Source organism: Tetrao urogallus (genome assembly GCF_951394365.1).
Source record: "Tetrao urogallus genome assembly, chromosome: 3".
NCBI lineage: Eukaryota > Metazoa > Chordata > Aves > Galliformes > Phasianidae > Tetrao > Tetrao urogallus.
In genome coordinates this window covers 119,227-146,040 of record NC_136815.1, presented here as the reverse complement: position 1 = coordinate 146,040, position 26,814 = coordinate 119,227, and the positions used below count along the sequence as shown (strand labels likewise).

The window sequence follows — 26,814 nt, the reverse complement described above, 5'->3', positions numbered from 1 at the left end:
CACCGGTTTGGGCACAGGAAGGAAGAATCAGTGTGGATAAGTGACACACCAACAAAAGCGAGCTGTAACCGTGGATCAGGGCAGACAGGATGCAAACACACCGAGAAGATGCAGCTGCTTCACTTCTGGGCTCTGCTCCACGCTGGGGCTCCCGGGAGCTGAAGCTCATCATGCAAGTCCTCAGCAGGAAGGCGCCCTCCTGGCACTGCCCCGGCTCTCCTCCATCTGGCTCACGGTATTTCAGCAGCACTGCTGTATCACTGAGACCCCCCCCTCCTCCAGCCCAGCTATCTGCAGCCTGTTTCTGAAGCAAACACAAACTCCAGCCCTTGAGGCACGGCGGGATCCTGAGCGCTTTTGCAGCGACCCCAGCGCGAAGCACAGAGTGCACGCAGGGCCCCTCTTCAGGCTCTGGCTCCACTCCTGCAGGCTGATGCGGCTGCACCCGATGGGCGCTCGTCCCTTGAACACACACAAAAACACAAGTGAACTTTCTTGGTGCTTTTATCCAAACTACGAGTACATCACAGAGATCTGTGCCCACGTGGGAGCATTCTTTACACATGGCTAAAAAAACAGACAGGCAGAGGGGACAGGGGCCGAGTCCTTCCTGCAGAGTTCATGCCGACAGGTCGCTGTTATCAAACCTCTCCTGGTCGTACACCTCTGCCACCACCTTTCTGCCAGCAAACCAGCGCCCGTTCAGAGCCTGAATGGCTTTGTGAGTCTCTGAGGCCATGGAGAACTCCACGAAGATCTTGACGATGATCTCAGCATCCTCCTCTTCTCCCTGCTTCTCCTGGTAGATGATGACCCTGTTTACAGCCCCAAATTTGCCACATTCTTCCGTCACTTCTCCCTCCAAGTCATCATCAATGTCCTTTGGATCCACCATGTTGCGAAGCACCATCACAGTGGACTGGAGAGAGAAGGAACGGGACAAATTAATTAGTACACCAGATTTCCCAGTGTTACATCCTCATAAGTGTATTCCATGAAGGCAACAGTGTCAATAACACCCCAAATCCTTAAGGAATTCTTAAGGAAAAATGTCTACCTTTTCTCCCCAGGTGTCAGAGACACGAACAAATCTCATTCACTGCCAGCTCTGTTGCAGCTGGTCTCGCTAAGAAAGGCTGAACCATCCTGGGTGCTTTTTAGAATCACAAAGGTTGGAAAAGACATCCGTATCACGCAGCCCAACCTCCCGCCTATCACTGCCCCCAGAACCACGTCCCCAGTACATCGAACCGTTCCTTCAACACCTCCAGGGTCAGTGACTCCACCGCCCCCCAGCACAGCTTCCTGAGCAGGAGTTTTTCCAAATCCAACCCGAATCTGCCCTGCCTCAGCCTGAGGCCATTCCCTCTTGTTCTGTCGCTGCTATGCGGGAGCAAAGGCCGAGCCCAGCTCACCACAGCCTCCCTCTCTGAGTGCTCCGGGTCACTGCAGAGCAATAGGGGTCCCCCGAGCCTCCTCTTCTCCACGCTGCACAAATCCCATTCCCCCAGCCGCTCCCCATAGGATTTGTGCTCCAGACCCTCCCAGCTCCGCTGCCCTTCTCTGCACGCTGCAGGGCCTCGGTGTCTCGCCTGCAGTGGGGGCCCAGCTGAGCACAGCGCTGAGGTGCAGCCTCACCACAGCTGAGTACAGAGGGATGAGCACCTCCCGCTCTGCTGGCTGCACTGTTCCTGGCACAAGCCGGGATGCCATCGGCCTCCTTGGCCACCCGGCTGCCATGTGCTCTGCATCCTGCACAGTATCTGCTAGAAGATCTGTTAGATCTACTAGAAGGTGTTCTGGAAGATCTACAGTCATTAGAAATTGCACAGTGTAGGGATCCGCTGAGCCTCAGTAATGAATGCCTGCCAGTGGTTACCTGCTCTCAAATTCAGGCTAGAAAGAAGGCCGATTGGTTTTGTGTTCTGATTCAGACGTTGCACCTTTTCTGCTAGCTGAAAAAAAGATGCTTTGCAGTGCAGAACTTCCTGGCCATCAGCACTGAGATGTCAAGTCGTCGCACGGCTTTCGGGAAGCTTTATTGGCTTGAACTTTCTGAATCGTTGATCAGAACCTTAAGGATCCCTAAAACTCCTGTGGCATTTCCACCCTCTGTGGCAGAAACGGCATTTCCACTGGTCTGACTTCGCCCATGCATTTAAATCTGTGCATAAAAGATTGGGCCACCCGAGAGGAAGAGCAGAACGGCACAGGGCACAGTGCTGCAGCTGCCCCATGTCGCGCATCAGCACCCATCACGCTCCCACTGTTCCTGACACAAGCTGGGATGCCATCAGCCTCCTTGGCCACCCGGCACACTGCTGGCTCACGATGAGCCGAGCATCAGCCAATGCCCCACCTCTGAAGGGTGGGTAGCCTGAAAATCCCATTTTTCTTATGCTGTTGCTATCCAGTTACTTGTTTTGCTTTGATACCTTCTTCACCACTGTCACACATTTCGACTTTCTCTTGTGTGAGAATAACACAGAAAGTTTAACCAACTGTTTTCTATGCCCAAAAACTTCAGATAACGAAAAGAGTCACGTAGCTTGGAAAAAACCTTCAAGATCATCAAGCCCCATCACCCCAACTCCCACCAAACAGAGCACACAACACTGCTGACGCCCGCAGCCCCTGTTTAGTGCGCAGTACTCATCAGCTGACCAAGCCTTTGATTACAGGCATGGCAACAAATGAACCTTTCAGTGTGCCCACAACATTCTTTTGGTACATATCCTCCTATGAAGAAAGGCTGAGTGAGCTGGGTCTGTTCAGCCTGGAGAAAAGAAGGCTGAGAGGGGAGCTGATCCAGGTCTGTCAATATCTGAGGTGTGGGGGGCAGCATGGCAAAGCCGGACTCTTTTCAGTGGTGAGTGGAGACAGGACGAGGGGAAACGGCCGGAAACTGCAGCATAGGAAGTTCTGCACAAATGTGCGAAGGAAGCTGTGCAGTGAGGGGAGGAGCGCTGGAACAGGCTGCAGGGAGGGGGGGGAGTCTATGGGTCCCAACGTGTCTCTATGGGTCCCAACGCGTCTCTATGGGTCCCACTGTTCACTGCAGCAGGCTGCCCAGGGAGGTGGTGGAGTCTCCTGCTCTGGAGATGTTCCAGACCTGCCTGGATGCTGACCTGTGCGACCTGCTGTAGGAACGGCTTGGGCAGGGGGTTGGACTCCATGAGCTCTGCAGCTCCCTTCCGACCCCTACAGTTCTGTGATGCTGTGATATCCCTCCGTTAAGCCCCACTCCTACAAAATTCCTCCCTGTGGATGTTAAGAGGGAAAACCAGAGGTCTCCAGTCAAACCCAGCCCTCAGGAAGGGCCGAGCCCACATGGCTTCTGAGCATCCACAAGGATGGAGACTGCAACACCTCTAACAGCCTCTGCACGGCTCTGTGCATCAGACCCGGCTCCACCACATGCCTTCCTCCCACCACTGGCTCTGCCTGATGTCACAGCCTGGTGGCCACAGTGTTTTGGGATCAGTGTAAGTAAGAAACACTGGCTGCAGTTCTTTTATGCACGTCTGCCCAACTGCCTCTTCAAGCGTGCTCAACACAGCAAAATCTGGAGGGCATGTCTGGGTTGAAGAACGCAAAACATCTCTGAGAATGGTGCAGTTTGAAGACTCTTCTCTGATCCTACTACATGCTTTTTCAAGTATGCCAAATGAATTACTTGGGAAAGGCACCTGCCAGAGAAAAGCTACCTGTTAAATCAGAAGGTTCGGGACATCTCTAATTATTTGGTCTTTGAGAAATAAAGATCACACACGAGCAAACTCATCTGTTCTCCCTCGTGAAGCCAGAGCATCATCCCTGTTCTGCATACAGAGAAGAAGCACTGTCTGCTCAGTGTCAAAGCCTGGGGAACCTGCATGCCTCAGTCATGCACAGGAACCAGGCGGTGCTCACGCTCGAGCAAGAAACCTGATGAGATCCAGCACAGCCTGTGTTCCAGACCCAACAATCTACAAGCTATTTTTCTCCTCTGCAGGCCTTTTCTGCCATTCAAACTTGTTCTCTCCCATTGTACCTTTGGTGAAATTTCATTCTACAAACACCTCGTGGTTTCATTGTAAGTAGAACACTGTAGGGAAAAGGTGGACTCAGTAACCTGGAACAGATTGCCTCTGTCACAGCGTGCCAGTCTCACTTCCTTAATTACAAGCCAAAACAAACTCCGATGGCCTTGTAATGATGCTGGGCAAACAGGGTTTAATCAGAAAGGCCTCCTAGCCAAGCCTCTCCTGGCCTGGTGAGCGGCCAGCACTCCCAGAGAAACCCAGAGAACTACCAAAAGGCAGAAAGAGAAGATGAGTACGCAGCCTTTGTGCTCCCACACGAGCTAAGAGGAGCAACCTGTACACGTGCTGCAGGAAGCCAGTGTCACATACAAAGCTGCAGAGCCAGCTTTGGATATTCCAGCACAAACCCAGCTGCCCAACTCGCTGACAGCAGCTCAGGACAGCCGCGCTGCACTCACCTCCTGTTTGCGAAGCAGCTTCTGCATCACCATGTGACGGGCACTGCTGCCAGATATGCTCATGTGCTCCTGCTCACTCAGCATCTCCGGCCTCTCCGATTCCTGGAACACCTCCTCCTCTTCCTTCTCCTTCTTGACCTCCATCAAGCCCAGAGCCGGAGGACTGGCCAGGATGGGATTCACAACTCCCACCTGGGGAATGGTGACGGGAATGGGAGGGCGGGCAGGAGTAACACCTGCAAGGGAACAAATGTTGTAGCACTAAGAACTGATGTCTGGCAACATTCAGACACACATCAACTGGTGATAAGGAGGATCGCGGCATCTGGATGGCTTTATCTGCTCCACACCAACAACAAGCCTTAATAAGCACTCAACACATTCACATACACTTGCCCTGGAGCAAAACTGAGCGCAGGACTCTGCACGAGGTGCCATCTCACTCCCCCAGCTTCACTCAGGGCTCATGCTCTCCTCCTGCGAAGCTCATGCCCCTGCTGTATCTATTACACACCAACATCAACTCCTGCCATGCTGCAGAAATTACAGTTCTCACCAAGGACAGGCAGGGAAGAGGATTTCAGCTTCACATTGTCTTTAATCTCGACTCCAGCTACCGAGAAGCGTTTGTAACAGTTGCAATAAGTGGCACAAGGAGCAGCAAACGCACCTGTAATGACTCCCGGTGCCTGCGCTGCCATCACAGCCTGTGGCAACGCCCCCAGTGGCTGTGCAAGGGTCAGTGCAGGGGACACGAGCCCAGGGGTGGCCAAAGTGCCAAGAACTGCAGCTCCTGCCACTGCTTCCTGCAAGAAAAAGCAAGCGTTAATTCCGCATCGTTAAGACTTGCAAAGGGGGGATCCAGCTGAGGCCGAGCCCTTGTCATACTTGATACCAGCTCTATAGATACTGAGCATGACAGCTCTGCAGGGCTGCTAGAGAAGCAAAAACTTAGGCCACATACAGGAACTGGAAGACATCAGGCCGTGGAAGAGAATGTTTCTCCTGCAGCTCACTTTCATCCATCCCCCCTGGGAAGCTGCCAGGACACCAAGGGTTCTGGTACAAGCTCTGCAAGGTGCAGGCAATTTCAGAGGAGGAATAACGTCTGCTTGCTCCACGTGCTGCTGAAGTTTTTCTTAAGAGTTAACCTTCCACCAGGTAACTTGTCTGATTCAAGGAATGGAGCAGCCAGAAGCACTGCTGCAAGCACAAGGGCAGGGCAAGAGCGAGCACGGTGTTCTGTACAAAAGCTGCACGCCTCCAGGTTGGCTCAAACCAAGCATCTCACCTCTCCAGTCACCCCCTGCCGAGTGCAATCGCAGCGACTGCAGACCAACATCCCAACTGAAGTTTCTGAATGGGAGAAATTGCATCGTTAACTTCTGCTACCACCATTTTTACTGGTGAAGTCCTACTGAATTTCATCCCTACCAATGATTGGAAACTTGCTTCCAACTTCCAGCCTTGATAATTCAAGAGTTTCTTAACCACCTCCTTGTGTCCACAACTCTCTCTTACACCTTCTCGCCTTCTTTGCCTCCACATGAACTGTGGTCTGCTGCACTTCTCAGTATTTTTCTACAGCTACTCCAGATCCCTTCCCTATTTTCTCCCTGAATATCAGTTTCCATTTTCCTGAAGCACCGTGGGATTTCTTTCTATCTTCCATATTCCACGAAAGCATCTGACTGTAGATGGCCAGAACTGAAACATTTCAGATGAACACCCGATTAAATGAGAACTCTTCCATAAGACTGTAGGAGTTCTGGGATATACCAGGCACGTTCCAGTACTTTCTGTTGCTTTCCAGGCTATCATAGCCACGATTTACTGATCTAGATCCTTCTCTTTCTTTCTCATGGAGATCCTGCAAGTTCTGACAGATCAGTGCAAACATTCTGCGGTTTTAGCCCTTAAATGTAGTATTTAATTTCTCCTTTCCATTACAATTATACTCCACGTTAATTACGCTTCTCATCTGTGGTGTTACCGGCTAATTTAATTAGCATTCTTCTCCCAGCGCGCACAGTAAGACCAGGAACGCTTCTGTGAACGGAGATCAATTAAGGAGAGCTTCGAAGCAGCTTCACCAGGAGAGCGAAGGGTGAGCAGCTCGCAGGCAGCCTCATTTCCACCCCTCCTCACACGGCTGTGCACCTCAGAACTCATTGCAGCAGCCCCACTGCTTAAGTGACAGCTGCTCTCGTGCTCATAGGTCTCCCCCAGCTCTTAACTGCTGACAGAACGTGCAGCAAGCATTCCTCCTTATCAAGTGTAACAGCACTTGTATCAAAGGAAGTTGTGTCCATTGGGCAGGGATATTGTCCTAAAACATGCAGATGTAAGAGACAGCAGTTTTATCAAAGGAAGTTGTGTCCATTGGGCAGGGATATTGTCCTAAAACATGCAGATGTAAGAGACAGCAGTTTTATCAAAGGAAGTTGTGGCCATTGGGCAGGGATATTGTCCTAAAACATGCAGATATTTGGAAGCTGTTTCTTCCAACGTTTTTTATTCCTTGAAAGCTGGTTTTCAGCCTTTCCCTACCACTGGGGTCGGAGCAGACTGCAGGTTAATCACAGAATTAGTCTTCCACGCTGTCATGGTTCTATGGTTTTTTGTGTGTTTTTGGGTTTCAGGATTCCACATCCAAACACCATGCAGTGTACGGGGCATTAAAGTGTCACTGCCCCAATCCCAGGTTCCCATCCCTGTACATGACAGCAGTCCCGGGATCTGGCCCTTCCAGGTGGGGCGCTCTCTGGCTGCCTTGCAGTGGGTGCTGCAGGCGCTTTCCTGGCCGTTCCAAGCTGTTCAGGTTTGACTCGGTCCTGGGAACTCTCTATCTCTCATCTCGTCTGATTTATTCATCTCAATTTCAATTAAATTGTATCTATTGTGTTATCTTGTATTCCGATATTACAGTAAAATAAGTTTTCCTCCATAGATTGCTGCCGCTGTTCTTTTCCTCCCTTCCTTCACAGAATCACAGAATTGTAGGGGTTGGAAGGGACCTCCAGGGATCATCGAGTCCAACCCCCCTGCCAAAGCAGGTTCCCTACAGCAGGTCGCACAGGTCGGCATCCAGGCAGGTCTGGAACATCTCCAGAGAAGGAGACTCCACCACCTCCCTGGGCAGCCTGTTCCAGTGCTCCGTCACCTCACTGCACAGCCGTTCCTTCGCACATTGGTGCAGAACTTCCTATGCTGCGGTTTCCGGCCGTTTCCCCTCGTCCTGTCTCCATTCACCACTGAAAACAGTCTGGCCTCGCCATTCTGTCCCCCACACCTCAGATATTTACAGACCTGGATCAGCTCCCCTCTCAGCCTTCTTTTCCCCATGCTGAACAGACCCAGCTCACTCAGCCTTTCTCCATAGCAGAGATGCTCCAGGCCCCTCCCCATCTTGGTGGCCCTCCGCTGGACTCTTCCCAAGAGATCCCTGTCTGTTTTGTGCTGGGGAGCCCAGAACTGGACGCCGTGCTCCAGATGAGGCCTCACCAGGGCAGAGCAGAGGGGGAGGATCGCCTCCCTCGACCTGCTGGCCACGCTCTGTGCAATGCACCCCAGGATGCCATTGGCCCTCTTGGCCACAAGGGCACACTGCTGGCTCATGGCAACCTGTCGTCCACCAGGACACCCAGGTCCCTCTCCGCAGAGCTCCCCTCCAGCAGCTCATCCCCCAACTTGTACTGCTGCATGCAATTATTCCTCCCCAGATGCAAGACTCTACACTTGCTGTTGTTAAACCTCATCCGGTTTTTTTTTGCCCAGCTCTCCAGCCTTTCCAGCTCTTGCTGAATGGCAGCACGGCCTTCAGGCGTGTCAGCTTCCTTCCCATTTTTGTGGGACTGGGGGGGGGGGGTGGGGGAGGCCAGAGGCCTGTTGCCCCTGTCACGGACACAGATTGATCTAGTCAACTCCGTGACACGCGCTACCTCACACAGAAGTGCCACAATCCTTCATCACTCAGTAATAGCCCTGACTTGATGAAACTAATTGCAGAGGACCTGCACACGCCATGACAGCTGCACGAGGCAACCTCGCACCGAGGGAGGACGCAATAACCCTGTTTGCACCCTGAGCCACTCTGCTGGATGCTCCTAATGAAGAGCAGGAACCCTTCAGTGAGCATTCAGCGCTGCACAAAGACTGTCACAATGCTGCCATCTCGGTAATTAACTGCCTCCTTTCTTCTTAAATGGTCACAGAGGGTTCTTGACTTCTGCTTCAGGGCGGGCTATTTCCACCTGACTGTCACAGCCATCTTTGCTGCTCAGAACCTCTCTATTCCTAATTCCTTTTAAGTATGGAGGTGCTTTCTTCTTCCTTGGCTTGCGCGTGAATTCCAGAGTAAAGCTGCATTTCTGACTTAGAATTTCCCTCTCACGTTTGCCATTTCTTTTGCCCTGCTGAGTTTACTGATCAGCTTCCCTGCTTTCTTGGGCTGTAGCAACACAGGTGGAGATCGTGCCCCCAAGGCAAGGAATACAGACACAGACACAGGGCCTACTCTGAAAGGTAATGTTCCATCAGTACCTATCAGTCAGTCAGAAGCTTCAGTTTGAAGAAAGTCAGTTTTGAGACTCACCAGACTGCTGCACAGACATCCAACCCTGCTGAATCCACTGCATTTCCTGCTTTCTGAACAGCTGGAAGCCATGGCTGGCCAACTGCCACTTTGCTATGCAATCAAGGGTCCTTTCCAACAGCACTGCTCTCGTGCAACTATGACTGCTTTCAGAACTGCCTGCCCATTCACACCAATACATTCTTTTAGCTCTGCTATAACCACTTTGCTAACTGCTGACACACCTACCCAGACAAAGAATAGTAGAATCTTTAAGAGCTGGATCTCAGCCTTCTCCTGGTCTGCTGTCACCAGCCTGCCTGTGTCTGTCACCCACTAGGAGAGGACGCCTTCCTGGACTTCCTTGTTCCGGCTGAGGCACCTGTAGAAGTTTCTCTTGCTCTTTTTGGCATCCCTTGCCAAGTTCAGTTCAAGCTGGGCCTTGGCTTTCCACCCTTACACAGCCTAGCAGCTTCCTTATATTCTTTCCACCACACCTGTCCTTGTTTCCACTGCCTGTACGTTTTCTTACTGCTCTTCAGTTTGACCAGCAGGTCCCAGTTCAGCCATGCTGGTCTCTTGCCTCCCTTTCCTGACTTGTTACACCTGGGGACGGAGAGCTCCTGCACCCTGAAGAAAGCCTCCTTACAGACCTGCCAGCTCTTGCCCTTACCCACCATCCTTGCCCACGAAGACAGTTTCCCAGGGTGTTGTGTTGACTCACTCCTTGAGGACCTGGAATTGAGCTTTCCTAAAGTTTAGCTTCCCGATTTTACCCTCTGGAGCGTGAACTCAACCAAAGCACAGTCACTGCAGCCCAGGCAGCCTCCAATCCTGATGTCACCATTTACAATGGTGAGCAACTGGTCCAGCTCTGCAGCCCTCTGGTGGGGAGAGGCTGTTCTCAGTGCCCCCCAGGAGCCTCCTGGATTGCCTGCTGCTCTGCTTTTCCAGCAGATGCCCGGGTGGTTGAAGACTCCCCCAGCAGGATGAATGCTTGCAATTGTGATGCCTCCCACAGCTGCAGGGTTTACCATGATGGTGGTGAGGCGCTGGAACAGGCTGCCTAGGGATGTGGCTGATGCTCCATCCCCAGGGACTTCCAAGGTGAGGCTGGATCAGGCCCTAGCAATCTGATCTAGCTGTGGCGTCCCTGTTCACTGCAGGGGAATTGGACTAGACGGCCTTCAGAGGTCCTTTCCAACTCTCAGGATTCTGTGATTCCACGATTTAAAGAATTTCTTCCTAATGTCCGTCTAAATCTACTCCCTTCCAGTCTAAAGCTGTTTCTTCTCATCCTGTCACTACGTGCCCTTATAAAAAGTCCCTCCCCAGCTTTTCTGTAGGCCCCTTCAGGTACTGGAAGGTGCTATAAAGGTCTCCTCGGAGCCTTCTCCAGGCTGAAGAGCCCCAGCTCTCTCAGCACATCCTCATAGGGGAGGGGCTCCAGTCATCTCTGCAGCCCTCCTCTGGGCCCCCCCCCAACAGCTCCATTTCCTTCTTTGTTGGAGGCCCCAGAACTGGACGCGGTGCTCCAGGTGCAGTTTCACAAGAGCTGAGCAGGGGGGCAGAATCACCTCCCTTGCCCTGCTGGTCACACTCCTCTTGGTGCAGCTCAGGGTACAGATGGCCCTCAGGGCTGCAAGTGCACACTGCTGGTTCACGTTGAATCTTTCATCCACCGACGCACCCAAATCCTTCTCCTCAGATGCTCACAAGTGTCCTGGGCAAGTTTTACATGTGGAGTCCCGGAATCAGACTGACCAAGGCCAAGAGCCTCCACTCAAACTAGTGAGGACAACTGGCTGGAAGAGCACGCGTGCTTCTTTCTAGTAGGGGGACAATAACCACCCACCTCCCTCGGTGGCTCCGGCCTGTGTCTTACCTGTGCTGTGATCTTTGCTGTCGCAGCTGCAGCAGCAACAGCTGCTGCTGGAGGCAATCCCCCTGGTGTGGCAGGTGTCAGGAGAGGCATCGGAGGAGTCACAGCTTTACCAACTCGGAGATATTGACCCCCAAGGTCAAAGAGGTTCATGGAGGAAACAGCATCTTGAGAAGACTGCGCCTTCTCATATTCTGCAATGAGAAGGAGGAATATTTAACTTCCAAATTCAACACTCTCACTGCACAGATGTGATTCGTATTTGTGAAAAACAGAAAACAAGCCAAGAACACACAAGCAAAAATGACTTGAGAGCTCCAGCAAGAAGTCCCTCATTGCTTAGCCTGCTCAATTCAGCCCTCTGATTGCAGAGGTGTTGAGAACAGTAGATGCAGTAAGACCACTTAATCCAAGTAAATACTGAGTAAAAACATGAGACTACTCATTACATTTCTAAATACAGGTGCTTATCTGCTCCAAATTTATCTCTGTCCCACTGCTTCAAGTAATTCTTGCACTGAATTAAGATCGGTGAGGACGATCCCAGCAACTTCCTTTACCCCAGAGCAAATATCAGAGAGCCATTTTACCAATGAAACCATAGCCTTTGTGTTTCCCTGTTGTGGGATCCCTGGCTAGCGTGCAGGATTTGATCTTTCCGAAGGCCTCAAACACACTCTTGATGTCATCATCTGACAGGTCCTGATGTACTGAAGCCACGTAGATGCGGTTGAAAGCCCGTGCCTCTTCTGCCAGTTGGTCTATGATGGGCTGTGCCTGTCCTATGTTGCTCGGCCTCCCCACCTGCAGAGAACACAGCAGGCTGTGATGCAGTCTGAAGGGCAGCAGCACGACTTGCCGAGACACAGCAGGCAAGCACTGCAACAACCACTTCCTCTTCAAACCACACAAACCCTCACAGTGCCAGCAAAGGGCAACAGCTGGCTCTCAGCTCTGGGACACAACCTGCACCATGATTCCTCAAGTGTGAACGGCCTGCACTGAGCGCCCTCCATCCCACCAGGGCTTCCCTCAAGCTAAGCAGTTTTGTTCCCTGACCTGCAGAAGAGCAACTTCCAGGATGCAAAAACAACCCCAGAAGCAAAACGCAACGCTTTGCGCCCTTCTTTTAAAGAGCCCTAAAAGCCCTTGGAAGCAGCACACTGCAAAAACACATCCGAGAAATGCAGGATAGAAAACAAGTCACAATAAAATACTGACTTTCACCCCAAAATTTCAATCTCCAAAGTTTCACCTTTTAGAGATCATCTGTTATTGCCTGAACGTACGCAGCTACAACTACTGCTCTTTTTAGTCTGTGCTGAAGGGTGGAGTGGTTCTCGAAGTTCCTCACTCTGCTGAGGAACAGGAGTCTGATGCTACCACCTCTCACAGCTGCACTGCATACGAAGATGCACGAAGCATCAGGGATCATTGCTGGGTTTGTCCTCGAGAAATTCTCATGCTATGTGCATGTGTAACGCTGCCAGCTCACAAGAACACGTTTCCTGATTTATCAGCATGCTACAGGGGTCTGGTGAGGGACCAACAGCCACTGTGCACTGAAAATGAAGATCTGTCAGGGAACAGATCTCAGATTATCTTCCACAGAACAGCTTGACAAGAAGCACTTCTAGGCAAGAAAGGCTTTAATCACAGTAAAGAGAGCTGAGAGTTTTCAGAGCACGCCTGCTACTCACCTTTATATTCCTTCCTCCCAGCATGACAGAATTCATTTGCTCCAAGGCCAGCTGTGCAGCTTCAGGCACCTCGTATTCCACAAAGGCAAACCCCTAGGACAGAAGGATGCTCGTGTTCAGCCCTGCCAGCTGCACCTTGTCTCGACACCGGTGCCAGCTGACACAGCCAAGGCTTCCCATCTACCCGATTCTGACTGTTGTGGCCTGACAGGACTTCAAGGAAAAGGAATCAGAACTGAAAACTGCATGCTGAGGTGCAGATCCAAGGCCACTCGTTCTGTTTTCAGAGCCTCTCAGACCTAGAGACCTAACAGACACTGCACACAGGGCTGCCAGCCGTTCAGCATCTTTTGTGCACATCTACAGAGTCCTGAGCAAACCAGGTAGAGCAGGCAGCTACAAACAGTTATCTCAAGTCAAAACACTAAAGCAGCCACCCATGAGAATAAAGGCTCCTTCTGCTCCTTGATCAATTCCGTGAGGCCTTGGAGAAAAGAAACACATGCGTCTCAAGGGCTGCTGACCAACCTTGTGCTTCATGGTAACAGAGTCCCAGGACATATCAATGCTTTTTATAGGTCCAAACGGGGCAAAGGCCTGGCGAATGGTGTCTTCTCCCAGCTCATAGTATATGGAGCCCACATAAACACGACACATGATGGCCAAGGCGCGCTGCCTCTGGGCTGCCATCTGTATTGGAAAGAAGAACTGTCTGGTTAGATCGGGGGGTGGCCACGGACATCAGGACCTCCTCCCCTTCCTCCTTCCCTCCCAGGAGCTCTGACCCAACAGCAAGTAGCTCCTCACTGGGCTGCAGCACAGCCTGGCACACGCAGTGATAAAGAAGTATTTTCCTGCTCAATGCACAGACTGCTGGAGCGGATAAGCGGTACAGCTCACTCCCGGGGCAGTCAAATCTTTGCTGGGGTCTGCCACCGCAGGAGCCTTAACTCCAACCCCAGTGACAAGGTCTGACCCTCCCCAGCGTGATCACATCTCCAGCAACGCTTGCAGGAGGAGGAAATGACTTCATTTTAGGACAGCCTACCCCCTCCTGGCAGCAAAGGTCTCAGCTCTAGGCACTACTGCGATCCCTCCCGCTCCCTCCCTCATGGGGCAGCAAGAGATCCAACACTGGGCACCACCTGGTCATTCCCTCCCCCCCCATCCTCCCAGACAGCAAAGGACCTGGAACTGGGAACCTCCTCCCCACCCCCTCGAGCATCACACACCTCCTCCTCCCCCTCCACCCACCCCAGGCAGTATGAGATCCAGTACTAGGCACCACTTCCACCGCACATTGCAAAAGGAAAACAAAACAAAAGCTAAAGGAAAAAAAGAAAAAGAAAAAAAAAAAAACAAAAGAAAAGAAAAAAGTTAAACGAAACTTCTTAGTTAAGTGTGTGGTGCTAGTACTTATCACTGCCTGTCGTTACTGGCTCAGATAGTGGTGCAGCCCCCCAAGGCTCCGCCCTTATCAGTTTCGGTGCAGAGAAGGTCTCTGTGCTACTTTCTCCTAAGTATGCCTGAAAACCTGTTTACAAGACAAATCCAGACATTTCTTAAAGCAGGTATCCAATCAAGCAGTATCCTTCAATTATTTTTCACCCACATTGCAATGCTAGAATGGCCAATTAACATTATTTTAGGAAGACGCTGCCTACTAAAGTCACAGCTTTGGCCAGCACGTCCTACGAGCACGTCTTGGGACCAAGGCAGAAGGGCAGTCTCTGGAGAGGCAGCTCCCTACAACCAGCAGGACTGAGTTCGTGTGTTGGAGGTGTGCACAGGGCCGTGCTGCTGTTCTACGTGGAACACATGGGACAAACGTGGGGCAGGAAGGCCCACAGGCTGGAGCAGAGCAGGCAGCGTTAAGCTCGATGCCTCTCCCTTCCCAGCACCACGATTCCTGGCTCAAAGGCGGGCAGTGCTGGACATCCATGTCACCCCCACCACTGGTGGTGAAGGGGTCTGCAATCGAGGCCTGGATGAGTGACCCTCTTTCAGAATGCTGTAACAAGCATGAGCACAATGAGCTCTGACGTGTCTGGGGACGCCACGGCTCGCATGGCAGAGCAGAAGGGCAGTGTTCCATCTTTGACAATCGTGGGACTGTAGACATGAACCGTACCTGAAGGAATTCTTCTCCCTGACCATAGGAGGAAACAAGCGGTGAAGGTTCAACTCCTACCGCTGCACAAAACAGGGATGCTATAAACAGGAACGGTTCTCACCCCATGCGGCCGCTCCTGAAGCGATATTAAACTTGCCTCTTGGTTGGGCTTAAGTATTTCACGCAATTAAAAACCAGCCGTTTGTCAGCAGCTCTGCAGTGCTGTGGCTGGGAGGACCAGGGCACGAGCACGACAGCGGATGTGTTGTCTCCTAGGTTCTCCACCACCTTCCCAGCTTTGGTGCACGAAAGCCAGTGCCCAGCAGACCCTCAGTGCGTGTGCTGCATCCATTCATCGGTTCAGAGCCACCACCACTCCGACCCCGTGCCTGAGCAAAGTGCCTCACCACACTGACACAGACTGTGAGACAAATGCAGGGTGCTCTTGGACAAGACACTGCAGCCCTGCGCCGGGCAGAGGCAAACGCCACCTTCTGAAGACTGGGTTTAAAATCAACGGGCTCCCTCCTTTTCAGTTCTCGGTGCAACAGTGGCAAGAAATGCGGCCTCTGCCCCCTCCCACGGCAGCAACCTTTAGGAGAGGATGCACATCTTGCACTGCTGCACGGATTCTGAAACAGGTGGGGTCACGTCAGGGCTGTTACATCTGGAACACATTGGCAAACCGGACTGACAAAGGCAGAATTTTAGACAGATATGATGGCTGCAGGCACACGCGGGTCACTGACACGGTTCAGCAGCACCAATTTGGGGGAAGGACGTAATGTACACCTGTGTGTCTGAAACTCACGGGCAGAAATGCATTGGCTTTCACTGACTACATCAAGTTGTTTTTGCTGGCCACTGATCCTCTCGCTCCATCTCCAAACGGAGCTTCAGGTACCCGCAATCCTCCTCACACAGGCACCCGTTAATCTTTGTATCAGTGTAATGTTGGGAAGTGTTTATGAAGGTGATTTTAAGGAGAAGCCAAAACATCACCTCAGAATGCTGCTTTTAAGTGCAGGAGGCGATGCAAAACCATCACCACCAGCCTCAGTTTTAACACAACAACGCCAGGAAATTGTGCTCATCTTGCTGATGCAAAATTGAAACCTCGAGCTGTAACGCTTGGAGGATTAAGTAGACGGGAAGCTTTAGTGACAGGCACTAAGATATCCCAATAGGAAGCTCAGGCTGCACTTCCTTCACATAGGAAATGAGGAATCTCACCCACAGGACGTGTTGGACGCAGCCAATCTGCATTTCCTACATTCCTGAGGGGCAGCTGCTGGGCAGAGCACGCCCAAACGCAGCGATTCAGGCTCCTGCCTCCAGGTTCTGCCCCTCCAGCAGCACTCTCTCCAAGTGCCCGCAGTCTGAGGGAAAGGATTCGTAACGCCAACTCTGCCCCTCATGAGAAATCAGTCATTTCCTGCCACGCCGTCGCTACGTACTTTTCGTCTGCTGCCCATCTGTTAATGAGCTATACAATTTAAGCAAAAATCGGTGGGCTTAAAGCTGTAAGAAAGCATCTACGTTAACTGGTAAAGGTTTCTTGGGCACAGGGGCTCAGAAACCGCCTGTGCAGAATCCACATTGAGATACCTGCTCCTGTTCCATTCCACACATCCATCAGTTTCATCTAGGCTGCCCTGCTGACACGCTACCTCCCCCGACAGCATTACAGGAGGGGAAACGGGCAGTTTTACTTTTGGTTTACGCTTTGGAGGACAGGCCACCAGATGCATTTGACTCCAAACAGAAACGTTACGTTCCAACAAGATGGCAAATACTTGCAAATGAACCTTTGCATGCAGAGTGGAGCTTATGGGACACTTTCTGCAGCGGCCACTGTCCAACACGTCTAGGAAAAAGGAGGGGGTGGATAATGCCAGGTAATCAGAGCCACCGAGTCCTCTGCGATGGCTCATCAAGGACGGCAGCACTAAAGAGACACAGGTGAGCTGAGCAGCTCTGCTCTTCTGCCACTTCCACCACGCTTTCGCTCGACTTGAAACATACCGTATTCACCTAGTCTGGACATTCGTACAGTGAGGACACTCTCACACCTTGGCTACAGCACGTTCTGCAAGCCTGCAGTGCCCCAGCCTTCCCCAGCACTGCGGCTGCCAGGTTTCTGCTGCCGTCAGTTTGCTTCGTTAAGAAATTGCCCATTTTTTGAGTTACCTTGGCAGTTAGTTTTAGGTCAGGACCTCAGAACTGCAGCGTCCCTAGAAATGCAGCTCCCACAATTTCACAGGTGTGTTCAGTACTGTTCGAAATCTAAAGCTGTCTTTGCCAACTGACTCCAGGGCCCCGACTGCCCGTGTCCCAGCAGACTGCACTCAGCCCACAGGGTCTTCCTCTGGGGAGTTTACACTTTGCCTCTGCTTGCTGTGCTTGTCCATAACAGGTGGGTAAGTGGGAGGGTTGTGCTGGGTTGAATTAAGAGCATTGTATCACCGCTACGTACTTCCCCATTCTAGTCCCTGACTAAGTGCCCAAGAAGAAGTGAATATGTCTATTGACCGATTGTAAAGGTGAGAGAGGATCTCCAAAGCCCATTGTCACTGCTGCCATCTGAAAGACAGTAAAGACAGAGTTCAGTCTGTTGGAGCTGAGCATACTACGGCTGTTTGTACAAACTCAAGCAGAGCGGCGGCACAGGGAACCTGTGAGAGAGGCCTCTCCTTCCTCGCCCCTCACTGCCTGGTCCCAAGGACTGTCCAGCGCTGGGACCCTGCAGATTCCAGGCCACCAGGTCAGGGTGGAGTTGTGCTGCTGCCACTGCCTCAGGAAGCAGGGTCTTCTCCCAGGGGGGACTCAAGGCAATAGTAACCTCTGCAACCACTGTCGTTGACTCACCCCCAGCATTTAAAAAGAAGCCCCTCGAACTAGAGCGGCCACTCAGAAACACGCACGGCCCTGACAGGCCGGAGCTGCCTAACGTGGCAAGCACATCCACAGTGACACTTCATTAACACATCTGGACCCCAGAACCATTATTTTGGGGCTTCCCAACTGAATAGAAAGCAGTGAGACGTGTTGAGATCTCCAGCGGAAGGGAGATGTAAATGGCAGTTCAATTGCAATCCTTTCCCAGAACGAAAGCATCGCAGCCTAAATTTCAGGAGCAGCCAATGACTTCCCAGCGAGGCCGGCAGGGCACCCGGCTGAAGGGGAAGGAAGTGGGGCAGCACGTCAACAACAGAGGAGAGAGGGCACCCTCCCCTGCAGAGGGAAAGATGGTGAAAGGATACTGATCTCAGTAACCCCAGACACCACCTCACGTGTAAGGTGAGGGGGAAACCCACAGCTAATTCTTTAGCTTCTGGCGTTTTGAGAAGTGTTTGGCCGACTAACAGGAGAGAAACTCGTAACGATTTTCTCTTTGGATACGTGAAAGTGGGGGGGCAATTTGTACAGGTGAGCAAAGGGCATTTCTTTAGAGGGCTGAAGGCAGTATACTTCGATTTCACTGTGGAAATAGAAGTGCTTGTACCTGGCTCCGGGCATGCCTCAGGGCTGTGCTCTGCTTCTAAGTGTAAAAAGAACTCCACCTTGTTGGGGAGAGTAAGACAGAAAGAGCATCTGGGAAGGCCTCTCACCTGCAGGTTGGTTAGCTGTTGTTGCTGGTGGGCGATGGTTTGCTTCACCAGCACACTCTTGATGCTCTGCTCCATCGCATACTTCTTTGCCTACGAGGAAATACAGGCTCTGTAATCACCAGGCGATACCACAGAACACGGAACGACGTCCGACTTCACACCATCGCTCCCCAGAACCACACAACTGGCTGCCAATGGTGCTTTTTGGTGCTCCAGCCCTAAGCACTACGGCACGGTACGTTAGGCAGCAGCCAGCAGCTCGCTAACGTCTCGGTCTGCATCTCGGAGTTGCAAGCCCTGAAATACAGCATAATGCTTGAGCAGAGGGTTGGATGGACTCAATCTGCAGCAGGCGCAATGTTAGGAAAGCAGCATGCACTACACACTCAGTATTTCCCCTCTTCCTCCCTCTGCCCCTCAGATCCCACCGCAGCACCTTACCTGCTGGGATGAGGGCAGCACAGATTGCCTCCTTCAAATCCTTTCCACTCAGAACATCTGGACAAAGAGGTTCTACGGAAGGGAAAGGGGCTCCTAACGCCCGTGCCCAGGCTCTCGGCTATGCGCTACCCCTCCCTCGCCTCATTGCATCTGTCCTCTTCCGACTCGAGGGACCCACTGCTCACGCTCACTGAAATGCTCCAGCATTCCAGCTCCTAGCCTATGGACACAAAGCTGATTCCTCTTTTTTCTTTTTTCTTTTTTTTTTTTTTTCTCTCCAGTCTTCTAGAACTCTGACAAGGCCCAAGCGTTACACCAGCGGTGTCAGAATGGTGGCTTTTTGTCAAAGGAAACCTAACACCCACAGATGTGCCTGTGCTCACGGGCCACACACTTTCAGCCAAAACCCCTCAGGCACCTGCTGTCCATGGCTGCACGTGTTTGGGAGGTGCCAGGGAACAGTAGGCTCTAAACCGTGGCTTTGAGACGCGTGCTTCGGTAACCTGGAAATGGACAAGGGGAGGATGTACATCTGTCAGCTACGGAGAAGCCAGAGGAAACGAGGCCGTCTCACACTGTGAGCCAAACACACACACAGGCAGCTTCAGCACAACGGGAACATTCACATGAAGCCTACGCACAGCAACGCCAGGCTCACCTCACCAGGATGCGGAAGGCGCCTACCCCACAGCTCCCACACCCCCTGCTTTGCTTCTCTTTCTCCCCTTTTCCTCTCAGCAGCAAAGTGGGCCGCAGGTCGGCAGTAAAGCTCCCCACCAGCTGCACAAAGCGGGTCCAGGAACAGAGCCGGACTGAAGTTTCATCTACATTAGGGCTCGGGTGGGACTGCAAATTGCTGCGTGCTGCTGGGTGTCCTCATGTGGAAAGGAGGATAAGGGGACAATAGATATCGTGTGATGCTCCTTGTGTGGATGAAATGAGAGAGCTGGAGCATATCAGAATCCCACTGCTCGTGGTGCAAGGCTGCTCCTCACGGGAACTCTGTGGCGGTTGCACATCGTCTCAGAATTGCAGTGTGATCTGAAGGCGTTACGATTTGGGTTTATAAAAAAACAAATTACAGCTCCTACCCCGATGGTAATTCCAGGATGTGCTCTCCAAGAATCATCTTTAAACTGCAAGCTAACCCAAGCAATCCTTGGGCGCAATGCTGAAGGTGTGAATGCACAGGGAGCACACGTGTTCCCCCTGCGCGCTGCTGGCAGGTGAGCTCTGCTCTTGTAACAATAAAGGCGTGTTTCAAAACACAGCAAAAAATAGCAACCGTCAAGCAAATAAAACTAAACCAAACACGTGAAACCAACCGAAGAAGAAGAAGAGTGATGGAGTGCGAGACACAGAGCGACGTGGGGTAAACTCACCTTCTGGAGGGCCTCCTGCTGCTCGGGTGTGAGGGGGGGGAGCCCCAGTTTGGCTGCTGTGCTTTGACCATTTTCCATCTTAATGGACTCCGTACCCTAAGGAAACAGAAAAGCACTCGTGGAAAAGCTGTTCTAACAAAACCACGCAGATTTTGTATTTCCAGAATGCCAACGTGCCAGTGCTGGCTAAAAAGCCTTCCCAAACCTGCTGGTGCATCATGGAAACCTGCTCTGTGACAGGAACGCTGAGGCCCCTTCCCACGGAGCACCATCCAACCCCAAGGTGACAAACAGGTTGGCAGCTCAATCTGAACAGTTCCCCAACCGTCACATTTGCAACAAAGAAAAATTAAATAGCTCCCAGCCTTCACTTCTACCACCTCCATCCCACCCCGCGCTCCGTCAAACATCATCACCATCTCTCCATCACTCCTCACACCGCTTTGTTACCCTCAGTTTCTCTTCTTCAATGTTCCCTCCGTTCTCCACATTAAAACACTGCTGTAGGTCCCGAGTCACACCACCACTGTTCTCAGCCCTGCTACGATGCACATGAGCTGCACGTGCAAAGTCCCTCACCCAACACAGGAATAAAAGGAGCTGCTGGGCTCCTGCACTAACTTCTCATGGTATCACTGATGTATGAAATCCTTCTTTGGGTTTAAGGCGCCCTACTGCCTTCATGCCGTGTTTTATACCAAGCTTCCTTCCTGTGAAACAGCCAACCCACTGTTTTACCACGTCAGGTAACAACAAGTCTCCCTAAGGCACACACGGCTCACACCTCCCTGCTCAGCACCTACCAACTCGTGTTCTTAACACGTCCCCTGCCCTCGCAGTCCCCATCACATCGCTGCTATGCTCATCATTAAAGCCTACTGATGCGTACCTCAGTTCTGCAGTTACAAATAAAGAACGTGCCAGCGGTCTCCAACAACAGCAGTACTGGGGAAAAGGAAAAGAAAAAGAAACAGACCTGCTCAGGTTCACTCAGTAAAACAAGAGCAGCTCTCCTGGCACAGCAACAAAGCCGTCCCATGGGAACAAACAACAGTTTGGATGGAAGTAACCAGCAGCTTAGCAGCAGTACTGTTCCTTCTGCTCACCTGGTCCCATTCCCCATCCATTCAAACCCAGCGCTGACTGACAGTGAAGAGTTTTCCCCTGCAGGCACAAACGCTTCTGACACATCGGGGTCCTCCCCACAGGAAGGATCTCACTGATGCATCGAGGTCTCACGGCCCTGATCCCAACACAGAGACCAGCTAAGAGCTGCTTCTTGGGATCGCCCGACGCCTCGCTCTGCCAAAAGCAAAAGATCCACGCCGCATCTGCACGCAAACTCTGCACTTCTCTGCGTTCTCTTTATGCCTCCACGAGCAAAGCAGTGCAAGCAGGCTGCTGCTGCAGCTCCCTGTGAGACGCAGGGCTGCGTTGCAGCCAGCACCAGGGCTCAGGCAGGCACACACTCGTCCCCCTAAGGAGCCACGCGCACTGCGAGAATGCTCCAACACTTTAACCAGCCAAATTCCTTCCATGGCAGTGATGGACACCACCTCAACACTAATGCAGCTCCAGTACCTTCGTGTTCTTCTCAATACAGGCTAATGATTTGATTTTTAAATTGCCATGGAAATAACAGAGGTTGCCAAGTTCAAGAGATGAACAGCAGAGAGAAAGGAAATGCCACATATCTGTGTTCTCAGCAGACACCCTGAGGTACAGAGCCAACACAGCCATCCTCGAGCCCTCCGCTGAGAAAGGTGGAAGAAAGGCCCCTCGGCTCAGGGCCTCCTCTGCATCCTGCTCACCTACAGAACAGCCAACTCCACCTGCGCCCAGAGCAGCTCAGACACAGCAATCCTTAACACCAGTGCCACCAAGTGCCTCCCCTGAGGGCTGGCACCCCCAGCTGCACCCCAAGGCCCACTGCTCCACTCACAGCCAGCACAGAGCTCTGCACCAACAGTTGGGGCTGCCCCAGGACTGCAGCTCCCTTCTCCAGAGGCAGCGATGCCACCCGTCCTCCCACCAGCAGACCTGGGGGAAAGCACTGCTAATCGGTGCTTAGCCAGCTCATTAACCAACTTCTTGTTTCTTAACCTGGGCATAAAGAGGGGTGGCATTCCTTCTAAGACAGACTTCTAGAGGTGTCTGTGCCGCGTGCCTGTTGGTGTTTAGAACACATGTGGGTAATGCCCTCAGTGATGCTCCGACTTCAGGCTGGTCCTGAGGCAGCCTCGCAGCCAGACCCACCCCTGCTGTAGGCCTCACTATGGGGACCATTCCAGCCTAGCTGACAGCCACCAGAGCACCCTGCTGGACTGGGGATTCCTTCCCACGAGGTAAACAGTGCTCATCTTCCCAACAGAATCCTGCTCACTCCTTGTGCAGAGCTGCTCTGACTTCCATTCACACAGACACACCGCACCATGGCAGAAGCTGCTTTCCTGCAGACTCAGAGGAAGGAGTGAGAACGGACCACAGCACCGCAGCGCCACAGCTGCAGCCATCCATCCCACACGAGGACTGCACCCTGGGCCTGAAGCCACACACCTGCCCTGCTCTGCTGCTCCTGTCAGCTTCGCCTGCATCATTCCTTAAAGCAGAACTCAGCTCCCCTCCCAACCCAACTGAAAATTCCAGAATGGACAAATATCCCCACCTGCCTGGCAGCAGAGAGGTACCAGGCTGAATGGAGCTCCCTCCGCATGCAAAGTGCTACCAGCATAAAAATTACCACGGAGCAAACCTCAGATAAGGACACAAAGCATGAACGTAAGCCATTCACCCACTGAGCAGCCACTTCACCCACTGAAAGGTTCCTCCCAGTTCAGCCACCAGTCTCAGAGGACCACTGAAGGCTGCCTGCATGCTGCCTCCCAGCAGGGCAGCAAGCTGCACACCAGGACAGCCAACAGAGCTGCAGGGTGAGCTCACTGACATCCAGAGATGCCCTAGGTCATCCATAGAATGCTGCACAGCAGATCCTGACCGTGTCTCAGCCTCGAGCTCATCCTAAGGGAGTTGTGAGCATTTTCTGGTATAACAGACATCAAGCAGACGTGAAATAAACTCTCCTAATGTAAAAACCCTCTGCACGAATGCTGGGACACAACATTCTGGAGTTGCAGTTGCTTCACTGGACCCCGTGGACACAACACCATGAAATAACACACAGAGACCTGGGGTGAATTAAAAAGAGCAAAAAGAAAAGCTGACACACAAATAAGAACAGAGACAGTTGGAACCACTGCAGCCTCAGGAGCACACGGCTGATCAGAAGGAAGCACTGCAGGGCCCACACTACAACTGAGAACAGGAAGCAACCAGCAAAGCCATATGGCAACGGCGATCTGTGCAGGGCAGGAAGGCTTCGCCATCTCCAGGATTAACTGCAACCATGGAACACTGAAAAAAAGCCAATGTGCTTCCCAAGCATGTGAGGGTAACAACAGCACCAGGAAAAGCCTCTGCACGATGCAGGTGGAGCTGTCAGGCAGCAGTGGGACAGCTCTGGAAAAGCAGGCTGTGCTTCACACCGCACCCCTTGCAAACTGCCTCATCCAACAGCAGAGAGCAACAGGAACATGTGTCACACTGCCAGCAGGAGGGAGAATGCGAGCTGCCTTCACAGGGAGAGAAACACAGAGTATACCTGGTGCTACGGACGCTGCTTCTGAGCGCCGCGAGGCCTTTGCCTGGTTTGAACTCCAAGAGTTCAGGCGCATCTCCTGGAAATCTACTCCAGGGCTCAGAACCTCCCTGGAGTACAAACACACATAAGAGAAAACAAAAACAGAGGCTCGTTTATTTTAGGAACCGTAGCAAGTGAGCGACACAGGAGATGAAATAAGGTAGGAGTGGAAAAAGGACTGATGGGTGGACAGTGAGGTGGGTTGAGAACTGGCTGAGTGGCAGAGCACAGAGGGTCGTCGTTGGTGGTGAAGAGTCCGGTTGGAGGCCTGTAAGCAGCGGTGTTCCTCAGGGGTCTGTGCTGGGTCCAGTCTTGTTCAACATCTTCATCAATGACCTTGATGAGGGGATGGTGGCCACCCTCAGCAAGTTTGTGATGATACGAAGTTGGGAGGATTGGCTGACACGCCTGAAGGCCGTGCTGCCATTCAGCGAGACCTGGAAAGGCTGGAGAGCTGGGCAAAAAAAAAAAACGGATGAGGTTTAACAAAAGCAAGTGTAGAGTCTTGCATCTGGGGAGGAATAATTCCATGCACCAGTACAGGCTGGGAGATGAGCTGCTGGAGGGGAGCTCTGCGGAAAGGGACCTGGGTGTCCTGGTGGACGACAGGTTGCCATGAGCCAGCAGTGTGCCCTTGTGGCCAAGAGGGCCAATGGCATCCTGGGGTGCATTGCACAGAGCGTGGCCAGCAGGTCGAGGGAGGCGATCCTCCCCCTCTGCTCTGCCCTGGTGAGGCCTCACCTGGAGCACTGCGTCCAGTTCTGGGCTCCCCAGCACAAAACAGACAGGGATCTCTTGGGAAGAGTCCAGCGGAGGGCCACCAAGATGGTGAGGGGCCTGGAGCATCTCTGCTATGGAGAAAGGCTGAGTGAGCTGGGTCTGTTCAGCATGGAGAAAAGGAGGCTGAGAGGGGAGCTGATCCAGGTCTGTCAATATCTGAGGTGTGGGGGGCAGAATGGCGAGGCCGGACTCTTTTCAGTGGTGAGTGGAGACAGGACGAGGGGAAACGGCCGGAAACTGCAGCATAGGAAATTCCGCACAAATATGCGCAAGAACTTCTTTACAGTGAGGTGACGGAGCACTGGAACAGGCTGCCCAGGGAGGTGGTGGAGTCTCCTTCTCTGGAGATGTTCAAGACCTGCCTGGATGCTGACCTGTGCGACCTGCTGTAGGGAACCTGCTTTGGCAGGGGGGTTGGACTCGATGATCTCTGGAGGTCCCTTCCAACCCCTACAATTCTGTGATTCTGTGATACTTGAGGAGTAATTCGCCAACAAGAAGCTTCACTAAAAATACTTTGTTATAGAAGTGGTTATTCCTCGCTCTGCTCACATCAGCGGCTGGAGGGCTGTCCTCATCACGGCTTGCTCACACTGCACAGCCCCACAGCGTGAGGCTGAAGAGCCACCAGCCCAAGGCTGAGACAAAGGCAGTGCTTTCATGTGCACGACAGATTTAACTCCCAGAAAAGACCTCAACATGCACAAGAGCCACCACCTCAGCTCAAGAGCCACCACCTCAGCTTGTGGCTCACAGCTGCAACTCACTCTGCAAGCCCTTGTGTGCGTGGCACCCTTTCACTGCTCCTCACCCCAAATTGCTGCTACCAGGATGGGAGCACAGCCTGTTGGCGCCACAGCAGGCAGTGCAACGAACGTGCTGCAAAACACAAAGTGTGCAGCACATCCAAGGTCCTTCCATCAGCACTGCCAGGTGTGCTACACATAGAGCAGGCAGGCATTTAAACCTCCCCAGACATCCTGTGCCCAAAGCGCTTCAGTAACCACACGTTTGTGTGAGCAACATCTGTTTCATTGAAGCAAAGAAGGAAAATCTACAGCATGCTTCAGTGATGCAATCTGGCAGCGTACTCAATTCTCCCGGAGCTCCAAACTCAACACAAGTCCAACTTTTGCAAACACAGTCCTCAAAACACACACACAAACACAAAGGAGCCACGATCCCCTGACACAGCTCTCACCATGTTTTGTAAACGACTCCCAGCTGCACCACAACTGAGCCATTAAAACCAACACTGCTCTGGGTGTTACCTTCACACGCAGCACGCACTGCCCTCCTGACCACCATCAGGGCAGATGGAGGTTGGATGTCAGGGGAAGTTCTGTGCTGTGAGAGCGGTGAGGGGCTGGAACAGCTGCCCAGAGAGGCTGTGATGCCCCGTCCATCCCTGGAGGTGTTCAAGGCCAGGTTGGATGGGGCCCTGGGCAGCCTGGGCTGCTGTGAAATGTGGAGGTTGGTGGCCCTGCTGTGGTGGGGGGTTGGAGCTTCGTGATCCTTGGGGTCCCTTCCAACCCAGTCATTGTGTGGTTCTGTGATCTCAGCCCCTTGGCTGCGACTGCCCAATGGAGTGTCAGTGTGCCAGCCACGAAGCACAGCAGCTGGGAGGACAAGGCCCAGGGCTGGCTGCACGGCAGCATGCTGGGGCACCCAGAGGTACTTCACTAAGGCAGCATTTGCAATGAAATGACATCAAGAGCCAACAGTCCAAGCTGCAACGTGCAGGGACATTCCCACAGCACTGCTCTCACAGCAAAGGTCTGCATGGTGCAGGTGCACCTGCTGCTCTCCAGGCCCTAAAGAACAGCTGAGAAGGGCTCAGCGTTGGGCTCTCAGACACTGCTCAGCCTGAGTGACACGTGGGCCGTGGCAAGAAAGGAAGAGATGCCAATACAGACACCATGCCATGTGAAACACTGCGTCACCTGTCTGCCTGTCCTGCAAGCAGAGACATACGGCCTACAGTAACAGCAGGGATGAAGGGCTCCAAAAGAAGTGCTGAGAAGTAAATGCAGATGGAGGAGAAGAAACAGCAGAGCTGCCCCAGGTAAACAACAGAAACACTGTGGGTAAGGAAACGCCCTGACAGAGCCTTGGTGCCAAATGACTGCATGTGGCATCAGAAAGTTAGAGC

At 52.5% G+C, this 26,814-nt stretch overlaps 1 protein-coding gene across 2 annotated transcripts; it reads right to left on the bottom strand.

Moving 5' to 3' along the window:
• Positions 1-599: 599 nt before the first annotated feature.
• PUF60 (poly(U) binding splicing factor 60) lies at positions 600-20,278 on the bottom strand. Of its 2 annotated transcripts, XM_079533572.1 has the most exons (10): positions 20,186-20,278; positions 18,363-18,452; positions 17,284-17,334; positions 13,167-13,328; positions 12,639-12,731; positions 11,529-11,742; positions 10,942-11,132; positions 5,154-5,289; positions 4,484-4,719; positions 600-919 (listed from the first exon to the last, which is right to left on the bottom strand). In XM_079533572.1, the coding sequence occupies exons 1-10, from the start codon at positions 20,261-20,263 to the stop codon at positions 620-622; spliced, it is 1,551 nt and encodes a 516-aa protein (XP_079389698.1). In that variant the 5' UTR covers positions 20,264-20,278; the 3' UTR covers positions 600-619. The 2 variants fall into 2 exon arrangements, with proteins under 2 accessions (XP_079389698.1, XP_079389699.1); XM_079533573.1 differs by lacking the exon at positions 17,284-17,334 and having other exon boundaries at positions 20,186-20,275.
• Positions 20,279-26,814: the final 6,536 nt, after the last annotated feature.